Source organism: Budorcas taxicolor, chromosome 1 (genome assembly GCF_023091745.1).
Source record: "Budorcas taxicolor isolate Tak-1 chromosome 1, Takin1.1, whole genome shotgun sequence".
Classification (NCBI taxonomy): domain Eukaryota; kingdom Metazoa; phylum Chordata; class Mammalia; order Artiodactyla; family Bovidae; genus Budorcas; species Budorcas taxicolor.
In genome coordinates this window covers 152,284,465-152,309,250 of record NC_068910.1, presented here as the reverse complement: position 1 = coordinate 152,309,250, position 24,786 = coordinate 152,284,465, and the positions used below count along the sequence as shown (strand labels likewise).

General features: G+C 35.1%; 1 protein-coding gene and 1 non-coding gene across 2 annotated transcripts in view; one reads left to right on the top strand and one right to left on the bottom strand.

Moving 5' to 3' along the window:
- Positions 1-24,786, top strand: part of PIK3CA (phosphatidylinositol-4,5-bisphosphate 3-kinase catalytic subunit alpha) — an 82,472-nt gene that overhangs the window by 44,913 nt on the left and 12,773 nt on the right. The window contains exons 2-10 of the mRNA XM_052661911.1: positions 6,135-6,562; positions 7,064-7,273; positions 8,494-8,744; positions 10,563-10,808; positions 11,504-11,589; positions 15,300-15,405; positions 15,876-16,028; positions 16,126-16,260; positions 24,540-24,664. Of these exons, the coding sequence (XP_052517871.1) occupies positions 6,211-6,562; positions 7,064-7,273; positions 8,494-8,744; positions 10,563-10,808; positions 11,504-11,589; positions 15,300-15,405; positions 15,876-16,028; positions 16,126-16,260; positions 24,540-24,664 (1,664 nt within the window). The 5' untranslated portion in view covers positions 6,135-6,210. The remainder of the gene's footprint in view (positions 1-6,134; positions 6,563-7,063; positions 7,274-8,493; positions 8,745-10,562; positions 10,809-11,503; positions 11,590-15,299; positions 15,406-15,875; positions 16,029-16,125; positions 16,261-24,539; positions 24,665-24,786) is intronic.
- LOC128058641 (U6 spliceosomal RNA) lies at positions 22,674-22,780 on the bottom strand. The gene has a single exon (XR_008200507.1). It is a non-coding gene; the product is annotated as a U6 spliceosomal RNA (small nuclear RNA).

The window sequence follows — 24,786 nt, the reverse complement described above, 5'->3', positions numbered from 1 at the left end:
GGCTTCCATGCCTTGGCTATTGGCTGTTGTTAACAGTGCTGCAATAAACGTTGGAATGCATGTATCCTTTTATATCATGCTTTTATCCAGATATATGCCCAGGAGTAGGATTGCAGGGTCATATGGTAGCTCTGTCTTTAGTTTCTTAAGGAACCTCTATACTGTTCTCCGTAATGACTCTACCAACAAAATAGCTTCCTTATTTTTAGTGATTTTCTGAAGCAGATGTAACATTGATATTTTAGAAGCAAATAATTTTTAAACATAAGATACTTCTGAAATTAAAATTTAAAATATATAAGATATGCTCTCTATATATTTTAAGTTAGAAAGTCTCTGCTATCTTAGCCAGTGTATATAGACATATAATCCACAGTTAACTAACAGTTATCTGTACTCTGCCTTAATGATATTGACTGTAGAGTATTGTACTAGATGTTAGTTGCTGCATTTCAAGGTGAATATTATCAGCAAAAAAATACATCCAGTGATGGCAAAGAAGACAGCAAGCTATCTCACTTGAATTATGGTTAAAGGAATTGGGGTTAAAAGAACTAGGGAAAATTTTAAGTCTTTGTCAATATGTGAAGAGGTAGAAGGCAGACTGTTGGAATAAAGAAGTGTACGAATAACAACCTTTAGGAATAACTTTAGAAGTGCTTCACAAAAACTTCTGTATCAGATAGGTGAGCTCCTAACACTGAAAATTGCTACTGAACTTTAGTTAGGTGACTTATAAGGTACTTTAGTGTTTTAAGGTTTTAACTTGACTGACTTAACATTTGGAGAAGGAAATGGCAACCCACTCCAGTACTCTTGCCTGGAGAGTCCCATGGAGGCAAGAGCCTGGTAGGCTACAGTCCACTGGGTCGCAAAGAATCGGACATAACATTAATCTCTTTGTTTTCAGAATATTTAGATTGGAAGTGTGGGATTGAGGTTGCAAAGGCAGGATTGGGATGATTTATTAGCCAGTGTATATTTAGAAAATTCTCTAGTTGATATCAAGTAATTCTGACATGTTTTCAGAGGTAGCAGACTTCTTCTGTAAAAGGCCAGATAGTAAATATTTTAGATTTTGCAGGCCACATGGTCTCTGTAGCATCTGCTCAACTCTACTGTTTTTGTGCGGAAGCATCGTTGATGGTACATAAACGTGGTTTCTTGGCTGTGTTTCAGTTGAACTTTATTTACAAAAAGCAGGTGATTAGCTGGGTTTAGCCTAGGGCCATAGTTGGACAACTCTTGCCTTAAATGATAAAATCTGGAAATACCATTTTAATATAAAAGGAGAAAGACTTTCAGTTAAGGAGTTAAAAACCAAATTGTCAAAATGTCATTGTCTTTTTGGCTGGAAGAGTGCACGTCTGGTGTTCCAAATACTGAATTGCCCATTGAATTAAGAAACCTTTTGCTATAAAAGTCAAATGACAGTGGAGAGTCTGAGACTATATTCTGCTGTTCATTTCTGCTGCATATTTTGTCCTTAAAGGTGTGTTTTTACACCTTGGTTTACTGTTTAATTGATTATATCATTTATTTGAAAATAAAACTTTTAAGAAATATGAATTTAAAAATCATGAAAAAATGTCATGGTATTCTTTTGTTCAAAATACTTAGAGACTCCCTTTTACTTAGAGTATACTACATAGAATTCAAACTCCTTCACTTGGAGTCTGTCCACTTTTCTTGTGTCCCAGTGTATCTCTCAGTCCTCCTTCATTATCACATATCCTACCTATTTCCATGCATTTCATACTCAAGTAGTAAAAAAAAATCAAATTTGTATTGCTGGTAAAGGCTGCATTTTTTTCATGGTCTCTGTACACACACTTTTATAGCTGTCTAAAACTCCTTCTTCACCTAGCTGCCCCATGTCCAAGCCACTTCTCTACAAAATCCCTATTAATCTGTAATGCTGTACATAAGCTTCCCTGATGCCTTCCTTTCCTAGCCTCCTCAGGCAGTTGGAGATTTCTTCTGACTTTTCCAAAGTTCCTATTCTGCCTTATAACAATTTTCCATTGTTAAAGTTGTTGCTGGGTCTTGTCTTTCCCCAACAAACTCAACAACCAAAGAGAAAGCATCTATTTACCATTGTTTTCATACTATTTAACCTAGAACCTGGCACAAACAAGTATTTCTCCAAAAAGGGCGATTAAGCCAGGGATTCCTCACACCTAAGCCATAAATAGCTGTACTAATTAAATAGGGATACATGGGGTCTGGGGAACAAGCCACAGTTGCAAAAATCCTAGCATCTGAGCCACTCGGTACTGTTCCAAATTCGTCTTTGAGTCTTACGGTTCCAGCTCTGCCTTCAGGCTTCAGCACTTGACTCTGGTACTGCTTTGTGAAGCTGAAACTTCTTGTTTACTTGCCCCCCTCTGTAAAAGAACCCAGTCCTCTTTTTCCTATCACTAACAGATGCCATTCTTGAATAATTCATAAAAACTTGAAAAGATACTATGGGTATACTTGACGGGTTTGCTAATTATATTGAACATTTTTTGAGTGCTTACAGTGTGCCAGTCTCTTTGCTTACATGGTTTTCATCTATTACCTCATCAATACCATGGTCCGATGAAGTATATGCTATTATCCCAACTTAACAAATTGGGGCAGGGGGCCAGGGTGGGGGTGGTGGTGGTGATAGAAGGTTTGGTGAGATGAATTGAACTGCTTAAAGCCATACAACTATTAACTAAGGCAGACAGAATCTGAATGCAGTGTAACTTCAGAGCCCGTTCTTTTATTCACCGTTATTCACCACCAGTGAATATTCCTGCCATAACTGTATGGTTATAATGTGTACTTTGAAGTCATGTAGACCTGGATTCAAAATATTTAATATTTACTGGTGGCAAATAACTTTACTTCTCTGACCCTCAGTTTTCTCATATGTAAAATGTTTATTACTTACCCCAAAAGGGTTATTGCATGCATAAGTGCAAGATATCTACTAAATAGTGAGTGTTAGCTCCATTTGTCTCTTCTACACTTCTGTTCTTGTGAGCTCTGAGGTGATGGTTTGAACAGAATAAGGCCTGGGGTAAGAGGACAAATAAGAAAGTTAGCTTCCTCTCCCTCCTGTGGAGTACTACTAGTGTGGACCAGTGCCTGCTTTCCAGGATCTTCCAGTATTTTATGGCTATGATCACATTTATTCTCTTAATGAGAAGGGTGTGTCTCAAGTATTTCATAGTTGTTAATTGCCCATAAATATACTAAAGTAGAATAAGGATTAGAATCCGTGATCTCTTGGGTACTAGACTTCTCTTTGGCTAGTTCTTAGGAAACATATGGGAATTGTTATTTATTATATAAAATTAGTTGCCCTCATGATTCCATAACATAGACCTGTTAGTGCCATTCAACAAAGAAAACTATAAACACAGCTGCTGTTTTGGTATGGTTTGTGGTTTGGTTTTGTTTTTATTTGAACTTTTTTCTGCAGGCAGATCATCACTTAAAAGTAATCATTTGGCATTTCCCCTTCAAATTTTTTGTGTGTGTTTTTTAAAAGCGTAGCCTAACTCATTTCTATAATTATGCTCTCAGATTGATCCATCTGGTTTTCTTACTAGCCAATGAATTTTCTTTTAAAAGTATAAAGAATAGGATAATTATATTTTAAATCCTATAACCTCGGTGAGTCTCTTATAAATTTGAAGAAGATATTTTCAAGTATTAAAAAAAATTGTACACTCCTTATTGTGTTTCAACTGATCTCTGTATTTCCAGAGGTAGGGAGAGGGCTTGAAATTCCTGCTATTTTACTCCTCATCTCCTTCTTCATGTGTTAAAACTCTGAAGCATACCATAAACACTTGTTTGCAGCTGAGAATGGGTACTGCAAAAACATCTAATCAAAATAGATCCTATTGCTCTCTCTAGGTTTCATAGGCTGTGTGGAGAAAGAGGAATTGTAAGGGGCTTCCCTGGTGGCTCAGAGGTTAAAGTGTCTGTTTGCAGTGTGGGAGACCTGGGTTCGATCCCTGGGTCGGGAAGATCCCCTGGAGAAGGAAATGGCAACCCACTCCAGTATTCTTGCCTGGAGAATCCCATGGACAGAGGAGCTTGGTGGGCTACAGTCCACGGGGTCGCAAAGAGTCGGACACGACTGAGCGACTTCACTTTCAATGTAGATGTAGTAAGACAGTTTAGGCCTTTGCAGTGGTCCAGACAAGAAGTAGTAGTGGACTGACCCAAGACATTAAAAAATTCAAGATATAGAATTAACACAGTTTGTTGATGAATTAGATACTGGCTTATACTAAATAAAGGAGTCAGACAGTTTCTGGATTAAGTATATCCTGCTCTTCACCTCTTTATCACTGCGTGTGTTCCACTCCTGCTTATCCTTAAAGAATTTAGTTTATATGTTACCTTCTATGGAAAACTGCCTCATTCCAACTTCCATTAAGTTAGGTGACCACTGTATGTACTTTTATAAGCACCTGGTACTTCTTCATGAGAGGTTTTTTTTTTCCCCTGTTTTATACGTGTGAATTTTTTACCCCACACCAGCATACACATAACCTTCACACTCTCGATGTTGCCTGTCTTATTCATCATCATATACCTAGTTCCTAACATGGTCCTGGGGACACCAATACATTGTTGGTGAATAGGGTCATTTATAGCTATTGTCTATAGTGCCTGATAGAGTAATTGAATACAGTAAGTTGTCTGGGGTTTTTTGAATCATTCCTCTGGCTTAACTTTTTTTTTATTTTCTTAATATCTCTGACCTTATTTTTTTCTTATAGTTTTATAGTTTAGCTTACTGAATAACAAAATATAAACCACAAGAAATATAATTGTGCTCCGTGGGACTTCCTGTAGCTCATACAGTAAAGAATATGCCTGCAATGCGGGAGACCCAAGTTCCATCCCTGGGTTGAACAGATGCTCTGGAGAAGGGAATGGCAACCCACTGCGGTATACTTGCCTAGAGAATCCCATGGACAGAGGAGCCTGGCAGGCTCCAGTTCATGGGGTTGCAAAGAGTTGGACATGACTGAGCGACTAACACTACTGCTTTTTGGTAAAAGGGATGGATCATTGCAAATTAATCATCCCATCTCAAGGAAAATGCACTGATGACACTTTTTATTATACTGAATATATAACTAAATTATAGTTAAAGACAGAATCATCAAAGGTATCACTTAGACAATAATACAAAAACAGGAAATTACAAAGATTTTTCTTTCTTAGGAAAGAAAAAAATACTAAACTGTGTAAATTCTAGTTACCACAGAGAGGTAGTAGTGTAAAAGGAACAGGATTTGACTTCTCTGGCCTTTACTTTACTCATCTTTAAAATAAAAACAGTGGTGGTGGTGGTTTAGTTGCTAAGTCATGTCTGACTCTTGCAACCCCTTGGACTGTAGCCTGCCTGGTTACTCTGTCCATGGGATTTTCCAGGCAAGAATGCTGGAGTGGGTTGCCATTTCATTTTTCTTGCCTAAAAGCCTTCACTTTACTCATCTTTAAGAACAGTGGAATCATGGTCTAAAAGGTCCTTTCCAGGCCAAATTCTGTTGTTCCATAAAATAGAAAAGAATGATATATAATGGGAATTTTGGTTTCAGTTGCAGCTTACTGTTTATTCTCTCCATAGCTCCAGCTCTGTCTTGATAAGATCTAACCTTAAAAATCCATTCAAATAAGAATTTTTTATTGAATGAATTTATTAAATGTGATTAAATGCAAGTAATTGTTTTTTCTAATTTCTGGTTTGGAATCAATTCTTTTAGCCTGTGCTTAGTCGCTCAGTTGTGTCTGACTCTTTGCGACCCCATGGACTGTAGCCCACCAGGCTCTTCTGTCTATGGGGATTCTCCAGGCAAGAACACTGGAGTGGGTTTCCATGTCCTCCTCCAGGGCATCTTCGCAAACCAGGGATCTAACCCAGGTCTCTTCTGCATTGCAGACAGATTCTTTACTGTCTGGGCTACCAGGAAAGCCATCTTTTAGCCTAATTAGGAACAGTAATATAAGATGAACTATAATTACTTACTCTAATCATTTCAAACTACAGAAAATGAAATTTTACATTTAGTAATGCCATAAGTGTATTCTTTGATGGTTCCTCCTTTAACATACTTTTTCTTTCTTTGATTTAGATTTCTGCTTTGGGACAGCCACACATCTAATTCCTTAAAGTACTTTTATATGTAAAACTTGTAAAGGATCAGAACAATGCCTCCAAGACCATCATCAGGTGAACTGTGGGGCATCCACTTGATGCCCCCAAGAATCCTAGTAGAATGTTTACTACCAAATGGGATGATAGTGACTTTAGAATGCCTCCGTGAGGCTACATTAATAACTATAAAGCATGAACTATTTAAAGAAGCAAGAAAATACCCTCTCCATCAACTTCTTCAAGATGAATCTTCTTACATTTTCGTAAGTGTTACCCAAGAAGCAGAAAGGGAAGAATTTTTTGATGAAACAAGACGACTTTGTGACCTTCGGCTTTTTCAACCCTTTTTAAAAGTAATTGAACCAGTAGGCAACCGTGAAGAAAAGATCCTCAATCGAGAAATTGGTATGATAAAATTTTGAAATGGCATTGTCATCCCATTCTAAATGCAAATAACTATGCAGCTTAACTGTTTTCTCATTAATAAAATATTTTGTCTGAACTGGTTAAATAGATTTCAAAATTAAAGTCATTACAATTCTAAAGTATTTTTTGACTGTTAGGCTAAGGGACTATTTTTAACACCTTGGTATTATTCTGTAAAGTTTTCTTTAAGAAGTATCATATGAGGGAATGAGGGATGATTTATATTTGTTATATCCCAGTTTTGTTTTCTAAAAAATAATTGATAATAATGTTTGCTACTTTTGCTCCAAATTACTGAGCATATCGTAGTTTATATGTTAAGCATATTTGAGATTTTTGTCAATTCTTACTATATGTATTCATCAAAAATTTTATTAACACAGAAAATTCTTTATTGTGATTGTCCATATCTACCAAATTCCTTGTTTATAACAAGCATGGTCTTACTGTGTGTTTAACAGAATATTTATATTCTTTAAGGTTTTGCTATCGGCATGCCAGTATGTGAATTCGATATGGTTAAAGATCCAGAAGTACAGGACTTCCGAAGAAATATTCTCAATGTTTGTAAAGAAGCTGTGGATCTTAGGGATCTTAATTCACCTCATAGTAGAGCAATGTATGTTTATCCTCCAAATGTAGAATCTTCACCAGAACTGCCAAAGCACATATATAATAAATTGGATAAAGGTAAGAAAATTATTTATCTACCATAAATGGCCACCCTAATGAAAACTTCTATCTGTACCTATATCATTATAAAACTGAAAAGAAAACATTGAATTTCAAAATCACTGTTAACAGAATTACAGCTAATTATATTTTTACAAATAAAAATAACTATAAATAGAAATTTTATGAAATTATGGAGAAAGTTAACACATTCTTACTATACACAAAGAAAAAGTAAATGTTAGATGCAGTGTTTAACTCTGATCATAATGAGTGATAATAATGACTTGATTATTGACAGTGTATCAGTTTCTAAAATTAAGTGAACATGAGAATATTTAAACTGAGTTGTTTTAGAAATGAAAATATCATTGTATCAGATAAATATTTGTGTTTTTCAAGGTAACAAAGTGAAGTTTTTAATGAAAGTTATAGAATAGGTTTACTTATTAAACATAGTATTCTGTCAGTAGAATAAATTGAGGCATCTTATTACTATTTCAGCCATATTATTCAAAGTAGCTTAATGATTATATAACATAAGATCTTCATTTAAAATTCATTTCTATATTAGCATAGTTTTTAAAATGGAATGATCTTTTCATTTTTTCCTAATACTCTTTATGAAAATTTTCCAACATATAGAAAATCTGAAAGAATTTTACTGTGTATACCTTGGCCACTCCAACATATTTTTAATCTTTTCATTTTCATCTTCTTTTTCTTGGTCCCCTAGCTTTACACTTCATTAATCTTAAAGGAAAAAAACAGAAAATTTATTTTCTTCCCCTTCCCTCCCCCATCTTTTCTCTCATTCTGATTCAGCATCTTTCTTTAAGTCTCCATGGTTCTTTCCCATAGTTACGAGATACACTTGTACTTAAAGTACTATTGAACCTTTGATGCTATCATGAATCACTCCTCAGAGGGGTTGTATGTATGAAGTATGTCATGCAGTTTAGAATGGAAATTAGCTTGGTCTCAAGATACTTGCAACACACAGTAGTCACAGGTTTGTGTGCTTGCCTTAAAACATGAGGTTGGGGCATGGTTTGTCAGCCCTATCAGATTTGAAGATTTGCCCTTTCTACCTGACATTTACCTGTATTTAATTATGGTTGATTATAAGTCATGTCTGTTTGTAGTTAGAGTAATGGTACTGCATACATTTTGAAACTTGTCTCTTGAAAAATGAAATATATGTGGTGATTGCATCTAATATTATTTTTCTATTTTAGGGCAAATAATAGTGGTAATTTGGGTAATAGTTTCTCCAAATAATGACAAACAGAAGTATACTCTGAAAATCAACCATGACTGTGTGCCAGAACAAGTAATTGCTGAAGCAATCAGGAAAAAAACTCGAAGTATGTTGCTATCATCTGAACAACTAAAACTCTGTGTTTTAGAATATCAGGGCAAGTATATTTTAAAAGTGTGTGGATGTGATGAATACTTCCTAGAAAAATATCCTCTGAGTCAGTATAAGGTGAGTAACAAGTTTTAAAGATATTAATTTAAATTTAAAAGGTAATAACATTGGGAACTGGTATCTGTATTTAGGATGCAGTTTTTGTAAATTTAATTTTTTTGGCCACACTACTTGGCTTCCAGAATCTTAGTTCCTTGACTAGGGATTGAGTCCTGGTTTTGGCAGTAAAAACACCAAGTCCTAATTACTAGACTGCCAGGGAATTCCCAAAACTAAATAATTAGTATTAGTAAATAGCATTAATAAGTTTATTTTTTTACACTACATTTAGTTTGAGAGACTGATGGATTTGAGAGGACCAATGCTATTCTTTTAGATTTTATATGATTAATATTTGGGGACCTGACTACATGTATATGGGTAAGCTGAGTAACAGTTTACAGTTGTAACAATAGTTATGTCATTATTCAGATACAAACATTTGATTTGGTGACTATTTAATTGTGCCATGAGTAAGATATAATAATATTTCAGGTGTTTTACAAAAAACGCATTATCATTTTTTCTGATCGTTCAGTTCTATAGTGGAAATACATTTATAGCCAATAGGAATTTTAAATAACATGAAACTTGCCCAAAAGGCTTTTCATGTGCCATACTTTTCAGAAAAGGGCTTGTTGTATTTGAATACACAGTGTTAGCAATAAAGTAAATGTTCTTTGTCCAAAAAAAAAAAAAATTGGCAGTTACACTAACACCCAAATATGGGGCATTTAGTGATTTTTATCCCTTTCCAAACAGTGGCACTAGAAGGAATTAAACATTTCAAAATCCATGGTCTACAGTTAATTAAGATGTACTGTTAATACTTCTCTACTCTGTTATCTATTCATTAAATAAATACCTATAAGAAGCAACCATATTTGTACCAAGCATATGTCAAGTACTGATTTACAATACCAAGTAAGACATGGTCTTGGCCTTTAGTTTGCTTACATTCTACTAGGGCTTATGGGTAAGGAAGTAGATTTTTTAAATATGTGTACAGTAGTGGTATGTGTATATGTGCTTAGTAGCTCAGTTGTGTCTGACTCTGTGTGACCCCATGGACTGTAACCCCCCAGGCTCCTCTGTCCATGGAATTTCCCAGGCAAGAATACTGGAGTCAGTTTTCATTTCCTTCTCCAGGGGATCTTCCAAACCTGGGGATCGAACCTGTGTCTCCTGCATTGACAGGCGAATTCTTCACCTACTGAGATTAGGGGTGTACAGTAGCATTTATATTAAAAATCTCTATCCTGATTATCATTTTAAAGTTCAAACCAATGCATTTTAATATTTTTTAAAACATATTTCATAATTATTAGTCTCTTCTCTTTGTGTGCATGTGTGTGTGTGATTTTTTTTTAAGAAATGTTGGGATGAAAGAACAAGTGGGCAGCAGCTCTTGCATTTTACATCAGTGTGACTTAATACGTTGAATGACTGAGGCTTTCTAAATATGTTGCCTTTTCCTTTAAGTACAGTGTTTTCATAATGAGTATGTCCTGATCCTTATTTTTAATTCTTTCTTTTTTTTTTCCAGTTGAAGGTAGACCTATAGTCTCAAAAGCTGACCTTGATTTTTCTTTTCTTTTGTACAGTTTATATGCCAGGAGGTGCCTGGCTTATCTGTGCTGTAACCTAACTCCCAAATGTTGGTGTTTTAAATGTTATAAATATAGCAGCTGCTAAAAAAATATCTATAATGTTTGATTTGTTTAATCACCTTTGCAGATTAGTATGTAAATTATCTCATAATAGTCTTGCATTTTGCTTTTAAAATGAAAACCTTATAAGAAATGGCTTCTCCCCTCCCACCTTAATCTCTTACAGTATATAAGAAGCTGTATAATGCTTGGGAGGATGCCCAATTTGATGCTGATGGCTAAAGAAAGCCTCTACTCTCAACTGCCAATGGACTGTTTTACAATGCCATCGTATTCCAGACGCATCTCCACAGCTACGCCATATATGAATGGAGAAACATCTACAAAATCCCTTTGGGTTATAAATAGTGCACTCAGAATAAAAATTCTTTGTGCAACCTATGTGAATGTAAATATTCGAGACATTGACAAGGTAAGGTCAAGTATTGCTGTTTATAATTTGACATAAATTAATTTATATAAATCTTTTTTATTGAACTATATCATAATCTGTTGACCTGCAATATGTTTTCAGTTGGCTAGAAAACATCTACCTCAGTTTATAGTCCTTTTCTGTAATTCTAATAATTCTAATATCTGTAATTCTAAGCTCTTAAAACCAAACTTATAGAATTCATTTGGCAGAAAAACCTGACCTAATCTGAAGCAAGGTTTTTTATAGTCTTTATTTATCCCACTTAGTGTAAATATCCATATGTTTTGTTATAGAAATATTAATAATTTCTCTATGAAGTGCTGCTCTAACTGCTAAGAGTACTAAGTAATATTTAGTATATGTACCACTTTATCGTTCTGAAATTTGTAAATTTGTATCGTTCAGAATTACATAACTGGCCTAAAAAGGGATTGTGGGCCAGCAACATATTGGTGAAAGCAACATATGTTGAAGGCAGCAACATATTGGTGAAAAATCTACATCATTTATTAATTTACTATATATGGGAAGAAAAAGAGAACAGAAAAGCTACATCTGAACAAAAACTTTTAGTTGATTCTCTCATTCATATCAGTTAAATTGTTTTGATAATGTTTAATACTGGTCTTGTCTAGTATGTATATGTGCATGCGTATATGTATGTGTATACACATAACTTTTTTTTCCCTTAGATTTATGTTCGAACAGGTATCTACCATGGAGGAGAACCCTTATGTGATAATGTGAACACTCAAAGAGTACCTTGTTCCAATCCCAGGTAAGGAAGTATATGAATTTATATTTTCAAAAGTCATATTAGTGTTTAACAGTGTAATAAATAAAAGTAGCATATTTTGCATTATCAGTTTTATGCAAGTCATATATAATTCCCAGACATTTAATATAGAACATAAGGACATTTTATCAATTAAGTATCCTCATTCCGGGATCACTTTATTTATTTTCTCTAAAATGTTACTGGAACAGTTTTTCTGATTCTCTCTTTCGTTGTATCGAGGAGAAAACAGAATGTGGTTATAGTTTTGTGCTGATGATTCCTTACAGTAGATCTAAAAACCTTGCATTTTATTCCTTTTTAAACTCTATTTCCATTGAGAAGTGAGAGTTGGCAAATAACTTCACAGCTGTACTACTCTGAGCCAGTTTCCTTTACAACACTCCCAAGAATACATGTTTATGACATTCAAGTAAAGAATTTGGGGGAACAAACCAATTTCTTAGTGGGAGGGAGTTATTGGAAATGTTTAAAAATGATTACTGCCTAGATAAAATGAAGAAATAAAAAAGGTAGTACAATTCAGCAACTTTCCATCTTGCCATTTCTTTGCCTTTCTTTATAGAATCATTTGGGAGTAAAAGTTTATTCCTGAATATAGTAGTATTTTAAGAGAACTCAAATTGGTTTTAAATGTTTAAGTAGACTTTTTAGACTAGCAGTAGAGCTAACTAATGGATCTTTCAGAAGTAAGTTTCATAATGAATTCAGACTGAGTTCTAGAAAAGTCAGGGGAAAGTTCTGGTCTTGTAATTGCTAGAGGTGCCACCCTTCTAGACCACAGGTAAAGTTCAGAGAGATGCTAGCTTTCTCTGCCAGGAAGAAGGAATATAATTGCCATCCTGCCTGAACCATTGTAGGTCAGAAAGCACATCATTCAGGTTAGAAGTTACACTGTGGCAATAGACACCACCAGAATCCTTTAAAAATTTTTGTTAGACCAACAAAAGTTTGTTTCCCATTCATACAGCATATCTGTCACAGGTTAAGTGGGTGCTTTTGCAAGGAGCCTAAAAACAATATTTGAGGAAATAATAGCCAGAAATTTCCAAATTTTGGTGAAAACTTTAAAACCAACAAACCAAGGGGTTCAACAAGCCCAAGGAAAGACCCCAAAATAATGTTAGATAGATTTATCTTAATTCTTTCAAGTAACAAAAATAAACAGACTTTAGAAAAGTAAAAGGTAAATTTATTTAATGATATAAGATCAAAATGTCAAATTTTAATATATTAAAGTAACTATTTAGAAAGGATTTGTTTTATATCTTTTCTTTAAGAATATCTATAAGGTAAAATCCCTATGGAGGTAGTATAAAGACTTAAGTAAATTTTTGAGCTTTTCTGTACTTAAAAATCAGAGATAAAAATATATGAAGTTATTAGATAGAATCTTAAAAATTCTGAGATTAATTGATTTTTCCAAATTTGTGCTTTCTAGATGCTAAATAAATTAGATACTTTATGATTTCCATATAAATGTTACCAGTTATCTCCCCAAAACAGAATAAATTTGGAATATATATATAACCATTGCTTAAAACTAAAGAACTTAATTGGGTTGTGCGTGTTTGTGTGGACTTTAGAAGAAGAAAAGAATATGCTTTAGCTGGTTAGCACAGTACTGAACAACTATAATAGATTAATAAGACAGCTCTCTTAAAAAGTGTGCAGAAGATTTTTCATTAGTTATGAGCAGTTCAGAAGGTTTCAGTGTCATAAAAAGTACTAGGTACATTTGAGATATACCATCTAATTTTTCTTGAATTACTGTGAACTTAACAAAGCTTACAGTATTTCTTTTCCCTGCATTTGTTGTTTGCTTTCCCTTTAGATTTCCTTCTAGCTGAGTTTCCCCATTTTAAATGTAAGTCTTCTCTATATAAATGAACACTTGAGCTTTTAATATGGACTAGTTACTGTTCTTGGAGAAGGCAGTGGCACCCCACTCCAGTCCTCTTGCCTGAAAAATCCCATGGACGGAGGAGCCTGGTGGGCTGCAGTCCATGGGGTCAGAAGAGTTGGACACGACTGAGCAACTTCACTTTCACTTTTCACTTTCATGCATTGGAGAAGGAAATGGCAACCCACTCCAGTGTTCTTGCCTGGAGAATCCCAGGGACAGGGGAGCCTGGTGAGCTGCCATCCGTCTATGGGGTCGCACAGAATCGGACTCGACTGAAGCGACTTAGCAGCAGCAATTACTGTTCTAATTTCTTTACGTATGTTATCTCATTTAGTTTTCACAACAGCTGTATGAGAGTTGGTGATGTTATTAGTCCCATTTCACAGATGAGAAAACAAAGCAAGGGTTACACATTTAGTAAAATAGTAGAAACAAGGTTTTACTCCAGACAAGCTGACTTCTGAGTTCATATTTTTGCCATTACTCTGTTTTTTAATTAAAAAAAAAGAACTACTTATTGTATTTGGTTCTTTATAAGTATGTATACCAAACATAGACATAATTTCACGTGTAACAACCAGTAAGTTAAAGGGAACTTATGAAAATTTGAATAATTTATATCACTTTTTGTAGTAACATTTTTCTTCTCATTATGTCAAGTTTTATTACTTCCTGTAAAGTAGTTACTCTGAAATTTAAATACTTTCTCCTTATGTATCTTTTATTTTACTTATCTACTGACTTACTTAAATTAACAGGCTCTTCTGAGTGAAACTACGTCATACATAAGAGTAATTAAAAATAATTTTAATCATAACAGGAAATTTTATCTTTGTTTTTTTAGTTTTTTACTTTTTAGTTTCCTTTTTCTATTTCCATTTTCTATAAGTGAATTTGTTTTTTATTTTTACCAAAGTACAGCACAAATGCATAAAATTATACAAATCATGATTGTATAGTTCAGTGAATTATCACAAAATGAATACCTATATAACCACCTATATAACCACTATGCTGGTCAAGAATTAGAACATTTACCAGCATTCCAAAAACCCCTTCTCATACTCCTTCCCAATCCATTGATCTTCTCTCCTCCCCAAAGGTAACTGTTCTAATGCTATTAGTTTTGCTTATTTCTAAATTTTATACAAAATAGACTCAAGGAGTTGATATTCTTTTGTTCCTAGCTTCTTACAGTCAACATTATGTTTATAAGATTTCATCTATATTGTAAATAACTAGTGTTCATTTCCATTGATATACAGTATGCCATTATATGACCATACTACCATTTATCTATTTACTGTTAGACATTTGGATTTTTTTTTGAAGTTTGGAGATACTGTATATAATTCTGTTAGCATTCTGTTCAGGATTGCATACATTTGTGTGGTTTTATACCTAGAAATGGAGCCGAGTTAGGGATCAGTTTTAGTAGATAATGGTTTCCAAATTGGTTGTACAAATTACACCTCCCCTAGCATGTATGAGATTTCCTGTTAATGAACATCCTTACCACCCCTCAGTATCATCAGTCTTTATCATTTTAGCCATTCTCTTTTATAGTGTTATTTTTTATTTTTGCATTTTCTGGATGACAGATGATATTGGCTATTTCATGTCTATTAGCCATTTAGATTTGATCTTGTAAAGTTTCTGTTCCAGTCAGTCTCTGAGCTGGTTTTCCTTTGATTTATCTTTCTCTTAGTGATTTATAGGAATCATTTATATAGTCTGGATAAAGTCTTCTATGGTAAATTCTTTTTTTCTTTAAAATTGTTCATAGGTGGAATGAATGGCTGAATTACGATATATACATTCCTGATCTTCCTCGTGCTGCTCGACTTTGCCTTTCCATTTGTTCTGTTAAAGGCCGAAAGGGTGCTAAAGAGGTAAAGTATCAGAAAGAATAGTAATATTCACTCCTAAAAACCCCTGAATATACTGCTGATTGAATTTTTCAAGAAATGGATATTTTTTCCCTTACTTAAAAATTAATAAATCCAGTATTTAAAAATAATATATTTATTTAAAGAAGAATAACTTAGTAGAGCTTCCAGAATTTATTTTATGATGAATATGTCCTCAGTTCATACTGATAAAACTTTTAATGTGCACAGTACAGTAACTACACGTAAATATGTCATTTGCTTTGATTTATATTTCCCATTTATAATTTTTAAAATATGTGTACTTTCAAATGGGGAAAATGAAACTACACTTGGAAAAAAATTAATGTGATTTGTTATAGATACAATTTAAAAGGCAGTTGTTGAATTCTCCTTTCTGGCAAAGAAAAGTATTTTGAAATGCATTTTATAATTTAATCTACAGAATAGTGAACATTTCTCTGTTTCTTAAGGAACACTGTCCATTGGCCTGGGGAAATATAAACTTGTTTGATTACACAGATACTCTAGTATCTGGAAAAATGGCTTTGAATCTTTGGCCAGTACCTCATGGACTAGAAGATTTGCTGAACCCTATTGGTGTTACTGGATCAAATCCAAATAAAGTAAGCTTTTTATTATCATACATTAGATTTTTTTTTCTTTTTTATGTGTGTGATAGTCAAGTATAATATGTATAATAACTTTTGTTCCATCTCTTAGGAAACTCCATGTTTAGAGTTGGAGTTTGACTGGTTCAGCAGTGTGGTAAAGTTTCCAGATATGTCAGTGATTGAAGAGCATGCCAACTGGTCCGTATCCCGTGAGGCAGGATTTAGTTATTCCCATGCAGGACTGGTAAGGCGAATCGCAGAGTTTTCCTTAAGTATCAGTCATAATCAGTGCATTTGCATCCTACTTTTACTTTTTGAATGGAAAAGGTTTCATGTGTTTTAGTTACACTAGCATTAGTATTACAGACTCTAGAACAGTGTTGCAATAGAATACAATTCTGTATGCTAATATTTTTTCTGCAGTCTGCTTCTTAGTTCAGCCTGCCTCATTTAACAAATATTTTATTTAATACTGACTACATATATATATTTACTACACAACAGGTTGTTGTTCAGTCACCCAACCATGTCCAGTTCTTTGTGACTCCATAGACTGCAGCATGCCAGGTCTCCCTGTCCCTCACCTTCTCCTGAAGCTTGCCCAAGTTCAAGTCCCTTGCATCGGTGATGCTCTGATGCCCTCTTCTCCTTCTGCCCTCAATCTTTCCCATCATCAGGGATTTTTCCAGTTAGTCAGCTCTTCACATCAGGTGACCAAAATGCTAGAGCTTCATCTTCACCATCAGTCCTTCCAATGAATTTTCAGGGTTGATTTCCTTAAGATTGACTGGTTTGATCACCTTGCTGTCCAAGGGACTCTCAGGATCTTTTCCAGCACAACAGTTTGAAGGCATAATTCTTTGGTTCTCTGCCTTCTTTACGGTCCAGCTCTCACAACCATACATGACCACTAGGAAGACTGTAGCCTTGACTAGACGAAACTTTGTCAGCAGAGTGATGTCTCCGCTTTTCAACACACTGTCTTAAGTTTGTCATAACTTTTCTTTCAAGGAGAAAGCATCTTAGTTTCATGGCTGCAGTCACCATCTGCAGTGATTTTGGAGCCCCCCAAAATAATGTCTGTCACTGTTTCCATTGTTGCCCCATCTATTTGCCACGAAGTGATGGGACCGGATGCATGATCTTAGTTTTCTGAATGTTGAGCTTTAAGCCAACTTTTTCACTCTCCTCTTTCACTTTTATCAAGAGACGCTTTAGTTCCTCTTCACTTTCTGCCATAAGGGTGGTGTCATCTGCATATCTGAAGTTATTGATATTTCTCCCAGCAATCTTGATTCCAGCTTGTGCTTCTTCCAGCCCAGTGTTTCTCATGATGTACTCTGCATAGAAGTTAAATAAGCAGAGTGACAATATACAGCCTTGACATACTCCTTTTCCTATGTGGAACCAGTCTGTTGTTCCATGTCCAGTTCTTATGTTGCTTCCTGACCTTCATACAGATTTCTAAAGAGGCAGGTCACGTGGTCTGGTATTCCCATCTCTTGAAGAATTTTCCATAGTTTGTTGTGATCTACACAGCCAAAGGCTTTGGCATAGTCAATAAAGCAGAAGTAGATGTTTTTCTGGAACTCTCTTGCTTTTTCGATGATCCCGCGGGTGTTGGCAACTTGATCTGTGGTTCCTCTGCCTTTTCTAAATCCAGCTTGAACATCTCGAAGTTCACAGTTCACGTATTGCTGAAGCCTGGCTTGGAGAATTTTGAGCATTACTTGACTAGCATGTGAGATGAATGCAATTGTGTGGTAGTTTGAGCATTTTTGGCATTTCCTTTCTTTGGGATTGGAATGAAAACAGACCTTTTCCAGCCCTGTGGTCACTGCTGAGTTTTCCCAATTTGCTGGCATATTGAGTGCAACACTTTCACAGCATCATCTTTTAGGATTTTAAATAACTCTACTGGAATTCCATCACCTCCACTAGCTTTGTTCGTAGTGATGTTTCCTAAGGCCCACTTACATCACATTCCAGGATGTCTGGCTCTAGGTGAGTGATCAGACCATCATGATTATCTGGGTCATGAATATCTTTTATGTATAGTTCTTCTGTGTATTCTTGCCATCTCTTCTTAGTATTCCTTCTGCTTCTGTTAGGTCCATACCATTTCTGTCCTTTATTGAGCCCATCTTTGCATGACATGTTCTCTTGGTCTCTAACTTTCTTGAAGAGATCTCTAATCTTTCCTGTTCTATTGTTTTCCTCAATTTATTTGTACTGATCACTGAGCAAAGCTTTCTTATCTCTCCTTGCTGTTCTTTGGAACTCTGCATTCAGATGGGTGTATCTTTCCTTTTCTCCTTTGCCATTTGCTTTTCTTCTTTTCACAGCTATTTGCAAGGCCATCACATCCATTAGTTTTATTGACCGCAGTGCTTCATAAGGTCCATTTGACTTCACACTCCAGAATGTCTGGCTGTGGGTGACAGGTCACACCACTGTAGTTATCCAGTTCGTTAAGATCTTTCTTGTACCGTTCTTCCATGTGTTGTTTTGGTCTCTGCTTGATCTTGACACGGTAGGTACCAGGTAATAAAGCTGTGACCTGAAGAGACCTCTACTGTTTATAGTGTGCTGGTGAAGATAGGCCTGAGACTGGTAAAAGCAGAAATACAAGATTACAAATCATGCTGAGTGCCATTAAGGAAATAATAGTTAGTATGTCAAGAATAACGAACTATTTGGGGTGAAAGGATAGTGTATCTTGGGCACAGGAGAGACCTCTCTGGGATAATAACTTTGAACTTGAAACCAAGGTGTACATGTGTTGTTAGCTGGGCCTAGAAGCAGAGGAAATAGCATATCGCAGTAGTCTATGCTGGACTTCCCTAGTTGCTCAGTGGTGAAGCACTCAAATGCCAGTGCAGGAGATGCAAGTTCGATCTCTGGGTTGGGAAGATCCCTGGAAAAGGAAATGGCAACTCACTCCAGTTTTCTTGCCTAGGAAATCCTATGAACAAAGGAGCCTGGTGGGCTACAGTCCCTGGGGTTGCAAAGGAGTTGGACATGACTTAGCAGCTAAACAACAATAACAACATAGTCTCTGCTATTAAGCAGTATATATAAAATGGAGTTTAAATATTGATCTGTTTGTCTGATCTTGGCTGTAGTTTTAGAACCACAATGTAACTGGGTTCAAGGATCATAAACTCTCCCTTATTTTTCAAGGCAAAAGTGTCATTACTGAGAGAATAGAGTATTTTTGTTCTTTGCTGTCTCTTTTCCCAGGTTCCTAATTTGTCACCTTTTTCTTTGGCCTAATTAAAGATTATAGATAGACCATTCAATGAATGTGGGTCCTAAAACATGCCTACCCCCAGTAATAGTGCACCCAGAGGCAGTCTGGAATCCTACACTTAGAAACTTTATTAGTTTATTATTAATAGTTGTGTTCTCAGTAAGGAGTTTACCAAACTTTTGTAAACAGAATAATAATAATAACAGTGATAGTAATCTTCCAATCTGTGTACTTTCAAAGCTATGTACAAAATGTTTTGTTAAGTGGAAATTAATTTAAAATCATTTCTGAATTCTGTCATTTACTACAAGTACAATTAGCTTTTTTGACATTAAAAAAGGGATTCTCTTGCTTGAAAAATGTAACCGCTACTTTGTACATTTAATTCCTTGAATATATTTAACATATATTAAGTGCTTACTATGTACTAAATGCCATTCCAATTACTTTTCACATATTCCCTCATTTAATCTTAAAAGTAGCCTCAATGAAGGTAGGTGCTATTTTACCTCCTGAAGTGAAGTCGCTCAGTCGTGTCCAACTCTTTGCTGCCCCATGGACTGTAGCCTACCAGGCTCCTCTGTCCATGGGATTTTCCAGGCAGTAGTACTGGAGTGGATTGCCATTTCCTTCTCCAGGGGATCTTGCCAACCCAGGGATCAAACCCGGGTCTCCCGCATGGTAGGCAGACGCTTTACCGTCTGAGCCACCAGGGAAGTCCATTTTAACTCCTATTTTACCAGAACAGAAAAGGTTTAAGGAGTTTAAATAAGTTATCCAGTGTCACTGTTAAATAAGTATTAAGTCTTTTGCTCTTAACCATTCTAACTTAGATAAAAAGGATAATAACCTTGATTCTTTAATTTTGAAATTAAGCATTTCTATAAAATGTCCGTTAACTCTATCCAATTAGTTATATCTATAAGTTAACTGAATTATTGGAATTAGGTCACATACTTGAAAACTCATTTATTTCCTATTTTATTCATATTTTAGTCATTGAACTCAGTTTGCCACAGCCCATTTTAGCTTTTGAGTTTCCTTTTTGAGCAGTTCTAAGTTTTTTAAGGATTGATATTTTATGACATTTTCTTCCTAGAAGAATTTTTTTTTATTTCAAAGAAAACCTGTTTATTTTTGTAATAGAATAAAACTGATTCTGTCTTTCAATTACCACTGGATCTATGGAAAACTTTCATAAATCTAAGATACAACAATGGGATTCTTAGTTTTCTTGTATCTTAAGACATTTTACTATTTAATCATTCATTAATTAATTCCAACTATGCTAAAAATATATATATAATATGGAAATATAGAAGGATAGAATAACTAGAAGGATGATACAGTAGTGAGGTAAATCATCACTTTCACATCATCCTTCAGTCTTATTTCAGTGCTCAATGTTTTCCATCATCTTTCCAGATGCATAAAGAAGTCTGCAGACACCATCTTTAGTCTTTTGTTTTGTTAGTTTTCAGGCTTTCATTGAACACTGGTAATAATTTAGAATTTCCCCCTTTCCACTCACAGTGGCAAAGAGAAGAAAACTTGACAGAGAAAAATATTTTACAAGTATTATCAGAATTTGAATGCAAAGAAATGGATAATAGTGCTTTAAAGCAAAGTTTCTCAACCTTAACACTGATGACATTTGGGGTCAAAAATTCCTTTGCTGTAGGGACTGTCCTATTCATTACATGATGTTTAGCAGCATCCCTGGCCTCTATATATGAGATGTCAGTAATATCACCACCACAACTTGTAACAATCATAAATGTTATGTGTCCCAACACTGTCAATGGTTCCTGGGAGGTAGATGGGACAAAATCACCCCAGTTGAGAACCACTACTCCAGACTTAAATGATGATGTTAAAATTGATCATATTAAGTGAAACATCAGATGACACTATCCTAGATGAATTTTCTCAAACTCAAGAGACAGTGAGTGAACAGTGTATCTCCAAGGACAAAAAATGACTAACTCAAGTTAGTCATTCTGCAGCAATGACTTTATCACACAATATGTCTTAGTAAGAACCTGGACCACAAAAAATTTAAAAAACCTGGATACCACATCTTTTCCAGTATTCTTTTTAACTTTTGTGATGTTGTGCACCAAAATTTACTTTGTAAGTAGCTAAATGCTACTGGAAGGAAAAAAGTAATGTAGAAAAGTTTTAACTTCTTGGATTGATTATTCTGATTGATATCTGTAAGTATAAAAAATAGAAATGTTTTGCACTTATGAAGCAAAGAATATGGTTATCTTCTCTTCAAAATTATGAGGCATCAAAGTTTTCAAAAGTATTGTATTTTTTTTTTCTTTTTCTTTTTTTTTTTTTAATTTTAAAATCTTTAATTCTTACATGTGTTCCCAAACATGAACCCCCCTCCCACCTCCCTTCCCATAACATCTCTGTGGGTCATCCCCATGCACCAGCCCCAAGCATGCTGTATCCTGCGTCAGACATAGACTGGCGATTCAATTCTTACATGATAGTATACATGATAGAATGCCATTCTCCCAAATCATCCCACCCTCTCCCTCTCCCTCTGAGTCCAAAAGTCCGTTATACACAGCTGTGTCTTTTTTGCTGTCTTGCATACAGGGTCGTCATTGCCATCTTTCTAAATTCCATATATATGTGTTAGTATACTGTATTGGTGTTTTTCTTTCTGGCTTACTTCACTCTGTATAATCGGCTCCAGTTTCATCCATCTCATCAGAACTGAGTCAAATGAATTCTTTTTAACGGCTGAGTAATACTCCATTGTGTATATGTACCACAGCTTTCTTATCCATTCATCTGCTGATGGACATCTAGGTTGTTTCCATGTCCTGGCTATTATAAACAGTGCTGCGATGAACATTGGGATACATGTGTCTCTTTCAATTCTGGTTTCCTCGGTGTGTATGCCCAGCAGTGGGATTGTTGGGTCATAAGGGAGTTCTATTTGCAATTTTTTAAGGAATCTGCACACTGTTCTCCATAATGGCTGTACTAGTTTGCATTCCCACCAACAGTGTAGGAGGGTTCCCTTTTCTCCACACCCTCTCCAGCATTTATTGCTTGCAGATTTTTGGATCGCAGCCATTCTGACTGGTGTGAAGTGGTACCTCATTGTGGTTTTGATTTGCATTTCTCTGATAATGAGTGATGTTGAGCATCTTTTCATGTGTTTGTTAGCCATCCGTATGTCTTCTTTGAAGAAATGTCTATTTAGTTCTTTGGCCCATTTTTTGATTGGGTCGTTTATTTTTCTGGAATTGAGCTGCATATGTTGCTTGTATATTTTTGAGATTAGTTGTTTGTCAGTTGCTTCATTTGCTATTATTTTCTCCCATTCAGAAGGCTGTCTTTTCACCTTGCTTATATTTTCCTTTGTTGTGCAGAAGCTTAAAAATATGGAACGCTTCACGAATTTGCGTGTCATCCTTGCGCAGGGGCCATGCTAATCTTCTCTGTATCGTTCCAATTTTAGTATATGTGCTGCCGAAGCGAGCACAAAAGTATTGTATTTTAAAATGCAAGTATGAGAAGAAAAACCAAAAGTAATGATAAGCTAGAACTTAGGAGATACGTATTTGAAATCTGGAATCAGTATTCACAAGATGGATATGTTTCAGGCTCACACAGGACAGTTGATTAGCAAGTTTGTTGCATTCAACATATGTTGCCCATTTTGGATTATAAATTTGGTTTTACTATGTTTAAATTATTAAGATGTCTATTATATTGTATATACCATATTTTATTCTTCTCTAAATTATTTTATATTAAAAACAAAAATAAGTAAAAGAATAAGAGTCCATTGGAACCCAAATGATTAATGTTAGTGACTACTTTTTCTGATGAGTTGAAGGTTAAATGTTTATTCTTTTACCTGGACTATTACAGTAGCTTCCTATCTGGTCTCCCACTTAACCCAGAGCAGCCAGAATAATAAAATTATAAAAAATAAATCAAGTATTAAAACAGTATTTATCCTGTAAATAACTGTCACTAAAAGTAAAATCCAGACCTTTTACCCTGACCTGCAAATTCTCCATGCTGTGACTGTGACCTCCTGTCAGTCCTCGCCCTCATCTGCTGGACTTCAGATGCACTGGTCTGCACCAAACTCTTTCTGTCCTTGGGGCACTTTGACTGTTTCCTTCTTCCGCGGTAATCTTTCCCTGGTCTTTGTGTGGATGGTTCTTTCTTGGCATTTGAATAACAAATTAATGTGTTCTTAGAGGCCATTTCTGAACACTCAGTCTAAAGTAATCACCCTGTCCTTCTCTGTCACAACACTCACAGCATCTGTCTATGTTGACTCTCCAATAGCTTTATTTGTTCATTTATTTTTCCACTATAATAGAGTCTCTGTTAATACAGGGTGTTTTACTATTTTCTGAGCCCAGCAGTAAGAATAGGACCAAATTACACAATCCATGTATTAAACATTTGTTGAGCAAATATGTGCCAGTAATATTTTGTTATGCTGTTGGATAAATTAACAATATTTAAATGTATAAAAACCAGGGGCTCCCCTGATGGCTCAGATGATAAAAGAATCTGCCTGCAGTGCAGGAGACAAGACCCAGTTTTAATCCCTGGGTCAGGAAGGTTCCCTGGAGAAACAAATGGCTACCTACTCCAGTATTCTTGCCTGGGGAATTCTGTGGACAGATGAGCCTGGAAGGCTACAGTCCACAGGATCCAAAGAGTCAGACACAACTGAGTGACTGACACTTTGACTTTTTAAATAAAAACCAAGTAGCATGGATGTCTGCTTTCATCTTTAGCCATTAGGAATAAATAAACCCATCCTAAATGGCATGTGTTTTTCATCATATATTAATGTGTTCATAGTTAATACGACTAATATATTTGTATTTAAAGGGAATAAATACATTACTTGGAATCTTGGAATTACACCAAAAGTTATGGTATTTTCATTTTAGTTTCCAAAATTCAGTGTGCGGTATTTTAAAGTGGGTTGTTGTGTTTTCCTGTTTTCCCCTTATTTTTACTTTTGAAATTGGAAAACGTTGCAGTGATTATAAGGATATATTTTGGCAAGGGTTATGAAAGAATTTAAACTAGTTCTCCCCTATCCCTGAAAATAAAGTCTTATAATGAGAATAAACTTTTTCAACAGTTAATAATCAATGTAAAATTTATTGAAAGTTAATCTTTTTTTGCAGATCACTCATAAATCGAGGGAGAGGGTTAGGAAATATGACAAAGAAAATTATATAAGATGTTACTTTATTTTACAGAGTAACAGACTAGCTAGAGACAATGAATTAAGAGAAAATGATAAAGAACAGCTCCGAGCAATTTGTACACGAGATCCTCTATCTGAAATCACTGAGCAAGAGAAAGATTTTCTGTGGAGCCACAGGTAAGTGTTAAGATAGAGTCTCTATTTCTTCTATTTCACAAGAAATAACTGACTTTGGCTTGATCTTGCCATGTTTCTGCTGTTACCTATTAGAGTAAATAAAGCATAATTTACACTTATTT